Source organism: Filicampus tigris, chromosome 13, assembly GCF_054856515.1.
Source record: "Filicampus tigris isolate MCC_2025a chromosome 13, RoL_Ftig_1.0, whole genome shotgun sequence".
Classification (NCBI taxonomy): domain Eukaryota; kingdom Metazoa; phylum Chordata; class Actinopteri; order Syngnathiformes; family Syngnathidae; genus Filicampus; species Filicampus tigris.
The window spans coordinates 3,624,545-3,641,092 of record NC_141229.1 but is presented as its reverse complement, the minus strand read 5'-3'; the positions used below and the strand labels follow the sequence as shown (position 1 = coordinate 3,641,092).

Below are 16,548 nucleotides of genomic sequence, written 5' to 3'. Positions count from 1 at the left end.
GCGTCCCGACTCGTCGGCCGCCGCACTTTCCAGAATTCTTGGCATTTAAAAAAGACAGCAGAGAGGCAAGCAAATGAAAGAGTGAGGTCGAGAGCAAAGCTCTATGAAAGAGTCATCCAGGGAAAGTATAATTGCGACTGAGACGCCCTCTAATCTGCAGCGCAGCTTTGCGAGGGCCGGTCCGGAATGTTCCGCTCTGTACGAGCTGGACCAGTCAAGTGAAAAACTGGTGGTGGACTTTATTTTTTATTTTTTAATTTATTTTTTTTTCTCCTAAGGGTTTAAATAGACAGTCTTACCTCCACCATGGAAGTTATTTTTTCATTCTCACAGGTTTGTTTGTTTGTTTGTTTGCAACTTCCTGCTCTGCTCGCGCCTTTCACGCTTTCCTTCCAAGTTGTCTTCTTTTCGGGCTACGAGAGCAGTGTGAAATCAACTCAAATGACTTTCACGCTGCCCGTTTAAGCCACAAATGTTCCACTGTCCAATTTTCAGCCTTTTTTAAAATTATTTTTTTCTCCTGGTGTCAAGTCACCTAGCCGGATAGTGTCAATGTCATATTAAAGGCAGATTGATGTGTGCGTGTGTAAATGAGGGCATTCTGCAATGGTGGGAAGGGGGTGTCAAGATTAACACTCACTTCTTCTCCCGTCCTATTTTAGTTTTTTTATAAGTCACACCATGTGCGAAAGTCACCTCAGTGTCTGATTGCGGAAAGCAGTTGTCGCTCTTGGATGTGCCGTCTTGTTTAAATGGGGAGCTTAAAGCCAAGATGTTTTTTTTTGTTTTTTTTTTTTTACATTTGAAATTTGCTTGTGTTCTACTGTTGACATAATCTACGAGGCATGTATTCGGAAAACTACATAAAAAAAAAAAAATGAATTTCCAAGACTGGGATGTCAGTTCCGACATATGATGTAGCTTTATTTACTTTTTAAAAATATACAGTTAGTCAATCATCAGCAATGACAAGCTACATGTTTCGCTGTCGGGTGTAATCCTCACATTATCCTCACATACTTTTTAGGAAAAAAAAAACAAAAAAAACCCATCAATGGCCGTCTCCTTTTCAAAGGTCTTCGAGCCACGGGTGATGAGGTAAATAAATCGAAGAGCTGACAGTTGTTGTTCCTAGCGAAGTGTTAAGCTCGTATCTCACTGAGCGGCGAAGGTATGTTGTTTTTTTTCGTCAGGGTTCGTTCAATGTTGCAAAGACGATCGGCAGGCGTTCGGAAGCAGTTTTAATGGTTGCCAACAGTTTTCCTTCCTTCCGATCTTGAACATGTTCAAATTGTCTTTGCGAACAGCTGACCAAGAAAAACAGCATCCGCTACGTTCGCTAACACTCGCTAGCCTTCGTCGCTTAGTTACACAGAAATCGACTTTTTTCGTGGCCTAAAAACTACGAATGCGGTACGCAATTATCGTTTCGTACTTTTTCGTGGCGTAAAAATGCCCAGTACTGTACAAAATCATCATCTTGACAAAAAAAACAACTGTATACTCTTAAGAAAATCAGTACAGTGTAGCATGTTCCCTTGCATTTGATGGGAATGTTGCCTCTGCCAACATGGCCGCCACGAAGGCACGTTTGTTAGCCAGAAACAAGTACCGGTCTCGGTTGATTATGCTGCAGCACCAATGAACAACGGCGGCCAATCGGGAAACTAAGAGTGTGATCTGAGTGGACTGGACACAATTTTCTGTCTGTTAAATCCAAACTCCGCCAAATTGTTGTCCGTTAAATCGACGTTAAACCGTTTTTTTGACGTCACACCACAAGCCGGGCTCATCTAATCCTCTTGTCGCAAGATGCTGTGTCTCTGTGTAAAAGTGGCGGCAATATCCTGCTTTTGCTGGATTGTGTGTGAAAGACTACCGGAATGTCTAATGTAACAGTTCCAATGTGGCGATTTCATATTTTTGTATGTGCTGTGTCTTTTCGTATACGTAACATTGAACTGTGCCATCTTTTAGCTATCAAGCTCATACACATTTCTGAAGCATTGGTGGAGGTCTTGGCTTTTCTAATTCCTTCTTCCACCCAAAGCGGGTTTCCGCCTGGTCGGCGCATTTGCATGAAGTCAAAGAGCGAGAAATGCTTGTTCGGGGCAGGAATGTGTGACGTGGCCCCACGAATGAGGCCCCCGCGGCTAAGTGCATTGCAGATTGCTCAAAAAAAAAAAAAAAAAAAAAAAAGAAGCCACAAAAGTTCACCTTCTTTCTTTTTTTTTTTTTTTTAATCTAAAACCAATCTACACGTTCAGTTTATTGTCTGGTTTTCTATGAAAGTGCGAATTAGATGCGCGGCTGGGCTTCCAAATTACAGTCATGAAATTTTCCAGGGTGTCCACAGGTCCTTAAAAAGCCTTAGTCATCCTTAAAAAAGACACGTAAACTTTATATCCGCAGTCCAGTGGTCTTCAAATGCACAATAAACAAATCTGCTTTGCTCGTTTTGGAATATGGCGCACTCCCAGTGCTCATGCATATTGGATGGGAGGTGTTAAGTTTGATCAGAGACCTTAAAATGTCTCAAATGTCCCACATTTGATAGACACCGCGCGTTACGAAGATCTACTTGGCTTTGAAGTCATTTTCAGAGTAATAACAGAGGCGGGATGGCGCCTGTGTAAAAGTACTTAATTATGCGGAAAGAAGACCCTGTTAAGGTGCGTAGTAGGGCGGTGCAATTAACTCATTCCCCGCCAGACATTTTCAGACCCTCTTTTAGCCTAACGTTTGAAAATATTTATAAAAAAGTTCCTGGGATTGTTTGAATAATCGTGACTCCAATTTTTTTTTTTTTTTTTTTTTCATAATCGAGCAGCCCTAGTGCGTAACACTTTTCTTTTTGTTTTTTTAGAGATCCAGAAACTGGCACGCTGAAGGCATCTGATTGGAACCTTTGTTGTTCCAGGAAGTCTAATGATTAAAAGTTCCTTGAAAATGAAAAAATGCGGTCCTGCGCTGAAACCATCTAATTGGATTGCGTTTTTTTTTTTTTTTTTTTTTTTTTTTTTTTTTTTTGATGGATTCTCTTGCACTACTTTTTGAGGGAATGTTTTGTTTGGGCTTCCAGTCTTATCTCACATCGATGAAACGTTTGGAATGAGAAGCAGAGACGCTTCAGATGCGTGTTGTTTTTTTTTTGTGTTTTTTTTCTCTCAAGCTGCCATGTCCGCCTTTGGACCCCCAAGGAGGTGCCGGGAAACTTGTCGCTACACGGTTTTAGAAGTCTTGCGTGATTGTGTGTTTGTTTGTCGGGTGAGCGTCCATTTGCATTCCGCTCCGCCCGTTCTTCACCGTGGACGACGTATCATTACTGCAATTACAAGGCGGGAGGAGGGTACTCACGCAGTCACCCAATGCAATTGCACCGACTGCGTATGTGCTGCTGGCCGATGTGGGAAACCTCCAAAGCTTCCATCTTTTATAAATCCGCCCTCTGTCTTGCCCAAGTGTGTGCGTCCGTGCGCGCATGTGTGTGTGTTCACTTCAGCACAGCATTCCTTTCCACCCTTCTACCCCCCCCCCCCATTTGCTGTATCTCCATGTCTCCTCCACTCCACCTCAGCTAAGAAGGTACTCACACAATCTCAGTGTGTGTGTGTGTGTGAAAGAGCGACAGTGGGTCCCTCCTTCACTGAATACCTTTTGTAAAAGGAGCCGGGCTTGAATGGGAGTGGTGTCGGTGGCAGTTTCCCACCATATTTAGCAGCCCCGACCCTCTCTTTTTTTCTTTTTTTTTTTCCTTTCTTTTTTCTTTTTTTAAATTACTCTTACACGCATACATGTCTATTACCAATTAAATGCCAGCACAGATTGAAGTTGTCAGCTGATAGGACGTTAAAAGGGACTTGAATGCATCCCAGGCGCTTGTGTGTGGCGGTGACACCTGAGAGCGCGGCACAAAGATGTGTGTGTGTGCGTGTGTGACGTGTGGTCGTTGCTTTGTAGCCCGAGGCCAATGAGGTAAACAAAAGGCGACTGATACACACGATATGGGCAGAGTCATTTTCACCGATTTGAAACTGGGTTTTGAAAAGTAGTGTGACGACTCGACTAGCCAGCGTATATGGGGCACTCGATTCGTAGCTAGCTGCTAGCCACCAGCCGCTAACGGTAGTAACAGGTGCTATATTATACAATGCCAGCGTAATTAATTTGATTTTCACCGATTTAAACTGGGTTTTGAAAAGTAGTGTGACGACTCGGCTAGCCAGCGTATATGGGGCACTCGATTCGTAGCTAGCTGCTAGCCACCGGCCGCTAACGGTAGTAACAAGTGCTATATTATACAATGCCAGCGTAATTAATTTGATTTTTTTTTTTAAGCGTCCTTAAAGCGGAGGTCAACCCAAAGATATGAAACACGGCATTCTGATTAATTTTGCGTTTGTGGAATATAAGTTAAGCAGCAAAATGCACTTGTTTTTAGCCATCTCAGGGGGCGGCCATTTTGTCTTCTGTCGACTGAAAATGACATCACAACTGCTCACAACGACCAATCACGGCTCAGATTCAGAAAACAGGTCGGCTGTGATTGGTCGTTGTGATGTTGCGAGGATGTTGATGTTGTGATGGCGTGATAACCAAACATGCTATCCGTTAGCCCGTGTATTTTGCATCGTGTATGAGCATTAAGCTAGCGGAAGCCAAAGGTGTTCGTTTTAAAAGCACAACGTCTAATTCTCCTTAGTTGTGACATCAAACAGCTTGAAGCCTCTTTTTTTTTTTTTTTTTCGAACAAAATGTTCACTATCTGGCAAACTGCTGCTTGTTATGAAGTTGTTGTGAAGTGAGCTAAATTGAGTTCAGTGGCGCGTGCCTGTATCAGCCGCGTCATTTGCGTTGGGTGAAAAACGCTTCAGCACGCCTCCTGGAAGGCCACTTCATGGTGGCAGACACAACAAAATGAGATTAGAGCAAGTAACCACTTTGACCAGACAAAAGCTCAACTATTCATTTTGAGGCTAAGTTGGACTTAACCTTTTGTGTATTTGCTGTAAATGCTCTTAGAAGTGGCCAACAAAGCTCCTTAGCCCACTACGTGCAGTTTTCCTTGTGGATATTCAAAGTGCACTCGGTGTGTATGTGTATATAAAATATTCCTTATGTCTTAATTATGTGGATATACTGTCTTATTATAGATCATCGCTGCCGGGTGAAAATCGCTAGTTTTGGGGAAATTAAATGAAAAAAACCCCCATCAAGTTCATTATACCTTACATTGCTATCACATACTGCCGCACATCAACACAACACCATCCCAAAGTCATTTTTAATCGTAAATTGAATACACACCAAAAAAAAATTATTATCCTGTGATAATTCAAGACAGTTGTTCTTAAGGCCCACAAGTTGAAACATTCAGATAAATATTGCTTTTGGAATAAGTGTTGATCCACTCGTTTTTAGTCATCCCTGCGGGCGGCCATTTTGTCACTTCTGTCCACTGAAAATGACATCGCAACTGCTCACAACGACCAATCACGGCTCAGATTCAGAAAACAGGTCAGCCGACAAAAGTGACAAAATGGCCGCCCCCGGGGATGGCTCAAAACGAGTGCATTTTGCTGCTTAACTTATATTCCACAAACGCAAAATGAATCCGAATGCCGTGTTTCAACTAGTGGGCCTGCTGGGAACATATTCTTGAAAAAAAAATACCTTTAGGTTGAAAGCGCCTTTCTCAAAAGCTCCCCAAAACCGTCGGTCGCCTTTTTGAATTACCCTAGAAAACCTGAAGTTCTCCCAGAAATTCAACACTCACAAAATGATGAATCTCTCAGCCCCTGTAGCCGACAGAAACATAATTCCAAAAGAATTCAAGAGCTTAGACATGTGGCTTTCACACAGGCAGAGTTTTTTTTATTTTTTATTATTTACTGTTTCAATCGAAGATGTAAAAATAACGTGTCAGTGCAAGAGAAGCACTATTTTTTTTAATTAAAAAAAAAAATTGAGTGGTAATTACCATCCTCTATTCTGTTACACAGACGTCAATATCGTCATTGTCTACAAACCATATCATATCACGCCAATGGGTCAAATAAGCAATTTTTAAGGTGTGTATCATTTTTTTATTCGATGCACCCGGTGTGTTTATGTATATACACTCTCGTATACATTTGACATGCACGCGCTTCTTAACTTTCTTGTCGTGTTTCTCTGCACATTTTAAAGCATACATCTCACACAATGTAGATGCTGAATTCAACTTGCTCTCTTGCTGCTGTTACCAGTGAACTTCCCCGCAGTTGTTCTATCATGCCTGGGAGGCGGGTCTCTTCACATCAAGGCAAAAATATAGCTGACTTTGATGCCGCCTGACTTGTGGACTTGGCCTTCTTGTTGTGGTCTGTGGCGTCATTGCAATCTGGTCCAGATTTTTTTTTTTTTTTTTGTGACTTTCCGAATGGAGCGCATCGAAAACACACAGCTGAGGCTACGTCTGCGCTAAGCTAACTTTCGAGGTTGTGTGAAACCTCTCTCCTCTTTCTCTCTCCTCCCGCCTTGCTCTTCTCTTTTTCCTGGCAGCGTCGCGAGCGGCGTTACCATCTGTCTACGATGTGTCCTGGAAGCTGCATAAATGCGCGCGTGTGCGCGTGCGCGCGTTGGAGGCAGGATGGCCAGGCCGAGCTGGGAGCGGGGCTCGGCTGGAGAAAAAGACTTTGCGGTCGGAGCGCAGCGTGTGATTAAAACTGTTGAGGCAGAGCCAACACGGCGAGGGTGACGTGTGCGTGCGTGCGTGCGTGCGTGCGTGCGGACGCATGGATGAGTGTGCGCGCGTGTTTATGGTTCAACAGTGCGAGCCGCAGCTGTGTGATCTGCTAACCCTCCTGAAGACCTTTTTGGTGCAAGAGGATGTGCGGCTGAAAGCGAAGACGCACAGTGACACACGGATCGGGGTGTGTGTGTGTGCGTGTAATTTTAAGGCGACCTCGATGAGTTACACGAACAAGTTGAAATATTTGAAACACCGGTGCAATCTGCAGCCACAATGATAAATGTTTTGTTTAGGCTCATTACCGGGGCGCGTTTGAAGTTGACTGAATAGAATTCAAGAATCCGAACAACATTTAGCTTTTAACAACGGATATTTGAAAAGTAAAGGTGGGGCAATAAATGTAGACAGACAATATCACAATAATCACAGGCATATATTCTTTATCCTTGGGGTAAAATGGCTCATATTATCACGGGTGCACCGATGCATCGGCCGGGCCGGGATCAGTGGATAGAGGCACTATCACATTTACATTTTTACATTTTTTTTAAGGATTTTTTTGTTGAGGATGAAGAATATATGCCTGTTATTGTCTGTTGAAATAGCAAGGTGACAAGATTGACATTGTGTCAAAATGTAGTGTCTGTTTGGAATAGAGTCTTGAACCTGAGTATAACGCATCAATAATTTTTTAAATCGTGTGTTGGGTTCTGGAAAGAATTGACTTTTTTTGGGGGGGGGGGGCATTTATGTGATCTCGCTAGTCAAGAATCTGGTGAGAGAAAGCCTTCAAAGTACAAATTCTGGAACCTTCATTTCGTTTACAACTCGGGGAACGCCTTCTCCGATTATTGTTAAGGAGTATTTTAGAAGTGTTTGAAGTACTCATTCCATGTTTTTTTTTTTTAACTTGTCACATTGCTAACCTAAATATGTTGCTGCACCATTTGTGTTCAAATATCTGTTGCTTGAAGTGTGAACACAGCCGCATAAATGAGCCCATTTCTGGCGTTTTCCATTATGTTAGCATTAAGCTAGCAGGCTGTAAGGCAAATGTATGTGGTTCTTTTAAATGCACCAAGTAATTCTTTGTTTTGTTTGGTATGAGAGTAACATCAACAGGTCACATCAACCGTTTGTGCTCTGTATTAAATACAAAAGTCGTCCATCGCCAAAACCGAACATTTTAATAGCGATGGCAGCACTTGGACATGTGCGCCATGTCAAGGGAAATGCAACGTTCCATCCTGTGCAATACATGCGTGTGTGCCTGACTCATGTCTCTCTCTGTACTTTCCCAGGTAGGGCAGTTGAGTGAATTTCTCCATGAATGTACGTCACAATGATGATGACAGACCAGATTCCACTGGACTTGGCTCCGCCGCCTCTCCTGAACGGGGAGGTCCCACTCATGCCGCACATGGTTAACGGTGACGCAGCGCAGCAGGTAAACACACGCATACACACTCACCCTCATTCTGCGAGTGCCTCATTCGTTCTCCTGTCGGACACGCCACTGCCTCAGGTTGCAACACACACAGTCACACAAAGACGGATTGACAAGAACTCACATACATTTATCTTGTGTGGAGCAGCAAAAATAACCTGGTATAAGACAAACTGCTCCACAATAGCCGTACGCCAAAACTGGTGCCAAAATAATATAGAAAGACAAGAGTACACACACACACACACACACACACACAAGTATTGTTCTTGTTTGAACCAGCCCGTGAAAGACAATGTCCCATTAATAAATTTGGGACTTCAATGGTTGGGCCACATTAATATGAAAAAACAAGAATACATACACACATAATTGAGTTTGAATTGTGCGGATCAACTAAAATGTCCCCACAGCAGAGTATTGTTGTCAAAGGTGGTGCCACACTAACACAGATGGACAATAACACACACGCAAGACCACCATTCTTGTGTGGACCAAACAAAATGTCCCTTCAGTTAAAGGGAAACGTCAATGATGGGACCACACTAAACCAGAAAGACAAGACCATACACACATTTTTCCTTGTGTAAACCGACCAACGTGCCTCCTCAAAAGGTAGGATGTCAAGGTTGGTTCCACACTAAATGAGCAAAACAAGAACACACACACACACTGGCATTTTTACTGTGTAGACCAGACAAAATGTCCCCACAAAAAAAGGCCCTAATTAATTGTGAGTGTCAATAGTGGGGCCACACTAATACAGAAAGAGAACACACTTATTTTCCTGTGTGTATCACCCAAAATGGTCCAGCAAAGTGAAATCCCCCCCCCCCCACCCCCACCCCCTCACTTAAGGTGGGAAGTTAAGGGTGGTGCCATCCACACTAACGGAACAACACAAACATACACACACAAAATAGCTTCATAATTGTGTGGACCAACCAAAATGTCCCCACAACGGAGGTTGGCTGTCAAGTGTGGTGCCACACTAACATAGAAAGACAAGAACACACTTCCACAGTGACAGTCAGCACTGTCCCATCTAGCTGAGTCACATCCTGTTGGACACTGACATGTACATAGTTGTAAAATGTCTGTCTATTTTTAGTTTCATTACTAAGCGCTTGTGTGATGTTGTCGAGTCAAACTATTTTGAAAAAAAACCCCAAAAAACGTAATTTTTGCTAAACTGCTTTTTAACGATGCTTCTGCTGTGTCTGAAGCGGGCCACGTCGTCCGGGAGTGGACTATCTTCCCCTCCCCTGGTGCTGGCGGTGCTTGGGGTTGGAAGGGGGTGTTTTTGGCAGCGGCACGCTAGCAGTTAGAGCGCTCTTTTTTTTTTATTTTTTAACTCCAAAGCCCTGCAGCCTAAACTTAGTGTGCAACCAGAAATGGAGACCGATGATTATACACATTTATCTACGTGTGTGTGTGTGTGTGTGTATTGAGTCTGACGGCTTGTCTGTCATCTTCCCGAGATGTACTGTTTATACGAGGAGTTGGCAAACGTTTGAATTTTTAAAGCAGACAGATGGTCTTGGTCATTTCTAGAAGAAATGGAATCGAAAAAAGTCCACATGTGGATGGAAAATATGAAAAAGGGTTTATTTGAATAAGGTCATAATTTGTCCAGTTTTTTTTTTTTCCGCAAATCAACAACCCGACTCAAACAAATGCCCTGTGTTCTGCACAGAAAAAAAAAATCGCCTCATCAACTCAAGGAAATGCCGTCCTTCGTCGCAAGTTTTGAACAAAAAACACGTTGCTTTAAATAGTCAGATCAAATCAAGTTTTTTCCAACTAAAACTCGAGCATGTCATTATGTGAACTTGAGCCTTGTAATATTTTTTTTTTTTGCAACTGTCTGTGCTGTGAGCAGCATGCATGCCTGACATTGCATAAATAATTTTACAGATGCCGGCTTTGTTTTTCTTTTCCCGCTCACCGCCTGTCTCGTAACTATTGCGGGATCGAACGCTGACACTTTATAATTATGTCAAATTTTTGCCGCTTACAATATTAATTGAAAATGAAAATTATTTGAATTGTATATTTGTTTGAAGAGAGATGATATATGAGGATGGGTGATGTGTATGTATAGATATCTCTTTTAAATAAATCAGACGATTAATCGGCAATCTAAATTTTATTCTGCCAGATATCGGAATCGGCAATGACCTCCAAAAATTCATCTCTGTTGGATCCGGAGGTGACGGGGACTGGGCTGCCCCACGCACAGCGAAAATATGCATAGAATTGACGTCCGTTGTTGACTGTCCCATTGTGGATGAACAGATCATTTTTGGTTGAAAATTTTGAACTTTGGAAAAATTGTGAATTTTTGGAATGAGAAAAGTAGTACCCTTGAATACTATGACTGAATTGGAATGGTGTGAATCAGTGAATGAATGTGGGGGGAAACCGAAGTGAATTTAGTCAAATATGGGAATTTGTGAATATTTTGGATGGAACAATTTGGAATATTATTGTGAAAATGTCAAATATTTGGTGAGTGTAAATGTAAATATTGCAAATTGTTCCCAAGGTGAATTGAATGAGCTTAATGTTTTTCAAATAGGTGCTGCACGATATTGGAAAAACTTGCGATATGCGAGATGGATGTTGACTATGATCGATATTATTGCGATATATAACGTTATACCTAAAGAAATGGCATTTTTATTATCTAATGAAAGAAGTACTTTTTTTTTTTTCACGCAGCAAAATAAGCAAGGTCAATGTGTTCTTGGCTAATTAATTGTAATTCTCCGCTATCGTGTGCCACTATTGGGCGGCGATGCACATTTAAGTTTGCGGCTGGCTGCTCAAATTCAGATAAAAACATATAATTCCAGAAGAAAATGATTGCATGTCTTTGCGATATGCATATTCAATTGGCCAATATCACGATCTTGATATTTTTTCGATTTATTGTGCAGCCCTGGGTAACGACGTAAACCTCGTATGTTGAATGTCCCATTGGGAATGAATGGCAAATTTTGGCTTGAAAATGTTGAATTTTGGGAAAACGGTGCATTTCTGGAATGAGAAAAATGATAGCCTGCAAGGCATGAATTTTTGCAGTGCGTTAAAGTTGGAACGACGCGAGTCGGTTGAATTATGTGGCCGTAGATGCATGTCAAAAGAATGGGTGGGTGGAAAAACAGGAACGACACATGTGATTTTCGGAATGTTTTTCGCACTCGCTCATTAGCATAAGCGCCGGCATCTGCAGTTAAGTAGCTGATTCGGTCCATACTGGGCCTCCGCCCACACGGTCTGGCGGAGGGCTTTTCTCAGCCCGTGGGTCACCCCGCACTCGGCGGTTGTTCCCATAGCAACAGCAGCCGCCGCCGCCGCTGCAGCAGCCGGCAGGGCAGGAAGTGTGTGACTGTGCGTGTGTGAGGAAGAGGAGCGGCTTGGCGCCGCAATGGGCGAGCACGCCGACTCCAAACGCAGGATATGACTGTTATTTTTTGCACCGCGGGACACCTGTAGCGCACCGGCGGCGGCGTGTGCACGTGCGTGCGATGGAGGGTCACCTGTTTCACGTCTACAGCCACGTGTACACGCTCAACCCTCCGCACGCCGACAATATGGCGGTAAGGCGGGGACGCGGGGCGCGCCGCCGCGCTTTTAATGGCCGCGTTATGTCACCGCCGTCCGTCAATGTGATGTCTTCTCCTTGCGCGCATCTAAACTTGTGTGTGTTTTTTGGACGCAGGTTATCCTGGTACAGGTGAACCCGGGGGAGACGTTCACCATCCGGGCAGAGGACGGCTCGCTGCAATGCATCCAGGGTCAGTACTTCTTGCCGGTTGTCATAGCGATGTCGGCGCGTGCGTGTGTGCGTGTGCCTGTGAACCTCAGTTTTTAAGTTGGCTCCCGTAAAAATGCAAAAACAATGTCTTGTGTGTAAACTGAAACAGAGGAATTTTGCCATGCAGGAAAGTGTCTTCCTTTTAGGGAACCCACCGCATCAATAATTTGTCTTGGCTTGACAAAAAGGCAACATCAATTGTCCACATTCATAACTTGATTTATTTTTTCGGAAAGTGCATTGTGCAAAAGTCCGAACCTTTCCTTACTGTTTTGCGTGAGCTCTCCGTTTAAGGACACCCTGAACGTATCGCAGTCATTGCAAGCAGACACCGGTGCCTAGGGCTGCTCGATTATGGGGGGGAAAAAAAATATGAATCGCGATTATTTTGGTAATAATTGAAATCACGATTATTCAAACGATTATTTATTTTTTTGCTACAACAACAAGAACGGGTTTAAACATGTAAGAAATATTAAGACAAAGTTCTTTGAAACGCTATAATGATTTAAGTTCGTTTTGGACCCAACAACATTTATTAAATTAATAATTAAAAAAAAAAATTAAAGTATGGTTTCCTTGTACAAACAAACAAGTTAACTTGCTGTGTGCACTTATAAATTGCCAAAGTAGTGAATTGCTTGGAGCAAAATGCCAATTTTGACAGAATTACAGACGTGCTATTCATCTATACATTTAGACCTTTGTTTGTTTTTAAAGTTACATTTACACATAGTAAGCAAAGTTAAAGTAATTTGCTTCTGATCAATGATAAACTTAAGATGCTGATTGGGTCAAACTAATTTAATTGTTGACTGTTACATACTCGTGCCGATTGCTGAAGTGGAGTCTGTGCCCTAAACATTTGGAAGCCTTGTCCGGGCAATCGATTCTGTTATCTTTTTTGTGTCTCTCCGATGTTGATGGGCGGGGGTTGCTGCGTTCGGTGTTTCTACGACTAAGATTTGCGTGGCGGACGACGCCAAATCTTACTCGGTGTTTTCTTGCTTTGGCGTATCATAACATCATCGTAAACCAAACGATGGTTGAATAGATTCGTTGTGTAGCTAGGTAGCTAGCTAGCTAGCTAGCTTGGAGAGGGCGGCGCGGGGGAGTAACTCGAAGGCGCCTGCCTCAAAACAACTCAAAATTAGTATTAATAATCGTTTTTTTACGATGATGCCGATTTTGTAATGATGGAATGTAATAATCGTAGTTGAATTTCGATTAATTGCACAGCCCTACCGGTGCCCATTCCGTACAACGGTGATGGGAACAGTAAGTGCTTTCATTGTGTGAAGCAAAGTCAAAGAGTGTCTCAGTCACTCTTTCTTTGCGAGGGGGCGGGGGGGGGGGGGGGGGAAGATGGGATTCCCCGTAATCTTGCATCACCGCGTCTCATGTTGATGATGTCAGCAGAGCTTTGAAAGAGCCCCGTTGTTCCGTCCGGCTCGGCTCCGATACACATCTGAACTCCCCCCCTCGTGGACCACCCCCTGGTGTTCCACGCCCATGTGCGATATGCTATCTCATTAAAGCCCACCGGCCTTTACTCCGCCCGCCAGGTAATTGGATTTCCACCCCCCTTAGGGCAACATCTTAGAGGGGAGGGGGGCGTAGAGAATACCTGAAAACAAAAAAAGTCACTTCAGGGCATAGGATGGAGACGGAGGAATGGAGGAATTTAGGGTGGGGTGGAGGCATTGTCCTATCGGCGTACAAAGTGGGCCAATTTGGTTGCAAGGTGCCATTTTATTTTGGGGGGGGGGGGGGCAATATTCTGGTCTCTTTCCAGAAGGAACTCCACGCTGGTTTCAAAGAAAAAAAAATGTCCTTTTTTTTTTTGGACTCAAAATGACCATTGAAATATCTTTGGCACTTCCTCCCCTCCCAAAAAAATGTTGTGCCTGGCCAGTGTTATCGCCGCCGATATTCGGCATTTTGGCAAATATCGCCGTCTCACTCAAATGCCCGCAAACGAACAAGCAAGTCTGCTTTTGTGTCGCCGTGCAAGTGTGAACACATCCGAAAGGTCTTCAATATTTACAAGCGCACGTGACTTATGAAAAGTTTGCGAGGGCCTTCCAAGTTATGCAATTTTTTTTTTTTTTTTAGTTTGATGAGTCCGCGATAATAAAATTCCAGTTTCGCTTACAAACGAGTTTGAAGGCAGCCGCCCGTTATTGGTAATGAGCTGCACTTAACAGATGTGTGTGTGTGTGTCTGTGTGTGTTTGTGTGTGTGTGGCTGATGTTTTCATATAAAAGAATCTATTTTGGCTGCAGAACATCCGCATCGGTCTATGCACGTTTGCAAAAACAGAGGGCACTTTATAGACATATATATATATATATATATATATATATATATATATATATATATATATATATATATATATATATATATATATATATAAAAAAAAACCTTAGTTGAGCCACTTCAGGTAATTTCCACCGCTGTTTCTCTCGCTCACACACACACACACACACACACAGCAGGGCGCACCCACACACATGAGCACGCACACACCAAATCTTAATTTGGTTTCGCCTTGGCTGATGCTGCCAAACGCCACCTACGATTAAACCTACTGACCTCCTTACAGTGCGTGTCTGTGTGTGTGTGTGTGTGTGTGGTCCTCCACGTTAATAATATGTGCATTCAAACATAACCTTAAGGCCTAAGACATCCCCTCTCTGGCAAATTAGCCCCCAGTTCACAGGGGGGGTGAAAACACGCACACGCAGACAGACACGCACGCACGCAACTTTTTATGGTGTGTGGCAGCTCACACAAGCTTAAACACACACTGTCATTTTTTTTTCTTCTGGGGGGGTGGGGGTGGGTCTTTTTTTTTCGCAGGGCAGGCTGTTGCTCGATTTTCCCGCCTCCCGTTGTGATGTCATTGGATGCAAATATTTTTAACATAACTATTAATAGAACAGCGGCAGCTCCAGGGCGCGTCGCGTTTTTCTGGTGAATGGTCCAACATTGGGCAGGAAAAAAAAAAAAAAGGAGATTTTGTAAAATTTCGTTTAGATCTGTGTGTAGGTTTGTAACAGCCTTATGCGCGCCACGAGATGGCGGCAAAGCTCTTTTTATATTGGACATGGCTTTCGTGAGGTTTACAATAACGGAGGCGAGGATATTTGCGAATGAGGGCTGAACAATGAATCGAATTTAAAAGACGTCGAAATGCAATTTCTGCATTTCTGTTTTGGAGGGCGAGGAAAAAACAAAATGGCCTCATTTCAGTCGGCCTGTAGGCTGACCTCCGGAACTTATATTTACGGCACTCTCGTTTGGTGGAATTGCGTGAAGTTGGAGTGATCATTTAATAGACTGCGAGTCAACGTGTCTCTAAAATACATCTGATATTGTTTATTGTGATACGGATTAATTTATTGCACGTTTGTTAAAAAAAAAAAAAAAAAAATCCTTGGGAATGAAAAAAAAAATCGCATAGTAAATCGCAATTGCAATATTGATGGAGGGAGGGGGGTGTGTGTGGGGGGGGGGGGGACTGTGTCCAGGCCAGGCCTCCATCAGTCTGCTAATTAGCATCACCGCCCATGCCAACTCATCGGGTAACCCCGCCCCTCCCCAAAACCCCTCGTGCCCCCCCCCCCCCCCTCTTCCCCGTCAACACCCCACCACCAAGACCATTCCCCAGAGCTTTCCCACACTCACTTCAAAGGACAACAATCTGGAGGGTGTGCTCGAGCACCCCACTCTGGAATGCGCTTGTGCGCGTGCGCGCGCGTGTGCGTGTGTGTGTTTTTACAAGGCTGTGTTGGTTTACGGTGTTGTTTGCTCTTTGTTGGACTTTTATGTGGGCTGATGAGGCCTGGAGGGGGAGGGGGCGGGGCATGCGGGCGGTTGGTGGCGGTGGAGGTGGTGGATGGAGAGCAGGAAACTACGGCCAACTAGCCAGGATGTGACATCATCATCATCATCATCATCAGTGGGTCACTGGGCTTTCAAATAAATTTCCCCCCGTGGATAATTTTTGGGGGGGGATTAATTCATCTAAATGAGTGAATAAAAAAATTAAAGTAATTTCATTTTTCAAAATACAAAAACACAAAGTATTACAATTTTGAATTGAATTTTTAAAAATCTTGATTTTTTTTTTTTTTTTTTTTCTCAAAGTTTTTTGCATTTGTGTCAGTTTGAGAAAGATTGATAAAATAACGTAAAAATGAATAAAAAATTTAATTAAACTTAAGCATAATGTAATTGCAAAAGAATGTTTCTTTTCTGTATTTGTTTAAATTTTGGGGGAAATTAATAATTTTTCAAATTACACATGATAAAAATACATAGTACAAATAAGTTCAAGCAAATCACTGAAACAAGTATTTTAAACAAGACTTTTTTTAAATCTCCATGTACAGTATATTTTTGGGTTTTGTGGCCAAAAGTTGTAATAAAAAACCAAAAAAATAACAAACCCAAAATAAACGCGTAAATGTAAAATCAAACCAGTTACTAACATTCATTTTGTATCAAAATGAATAAAAAAATACTTAACTTTTTTCAAAT

General features: G+C 42.8%; 1 protein-coding gene across 6 annotated transcripts in view; it reads left to right on the top strand.

Moving 5' to 3' along the window:
* Positions 1 to 16,548, top strand: part of fndc3ba (fibronectin type III domain containing 3Ba) — a 99,271-nt gene that overhangs the window by 23,554 nt on the left and 59,169 nt on the right. For 2 of the 6 annotated variants that reach the window (XM_086049196.1, XM_086049190.1), the window contains exons 2-3: positions 8,035 to 8,180; positions 11,908 to 11,983. In XM_086049196.1, coding sequence (XP_085905322.1) covers positions 8,064 to 8,180; positions 11,908 to 11,983 — 193 coding nt within the window. In that variant the 5' untranslated portion in view covers positions 8,035 to 8,063. Of the gene's footprint in view, positions 1 to 39; positions 334 to 3,560; positions 3,976 to 5,674; positions 6,072 to 6,116; positions 6,480 to 8,034; positions 8,181 to 11,907; positions 11,984 to 16,548 lie in introns of those variants that run through there. The other 4 variants (XM_086049191.1, XM_086049194.1, XM_086049193.1 and 1 more) reach the window with 4 other exon arrangements.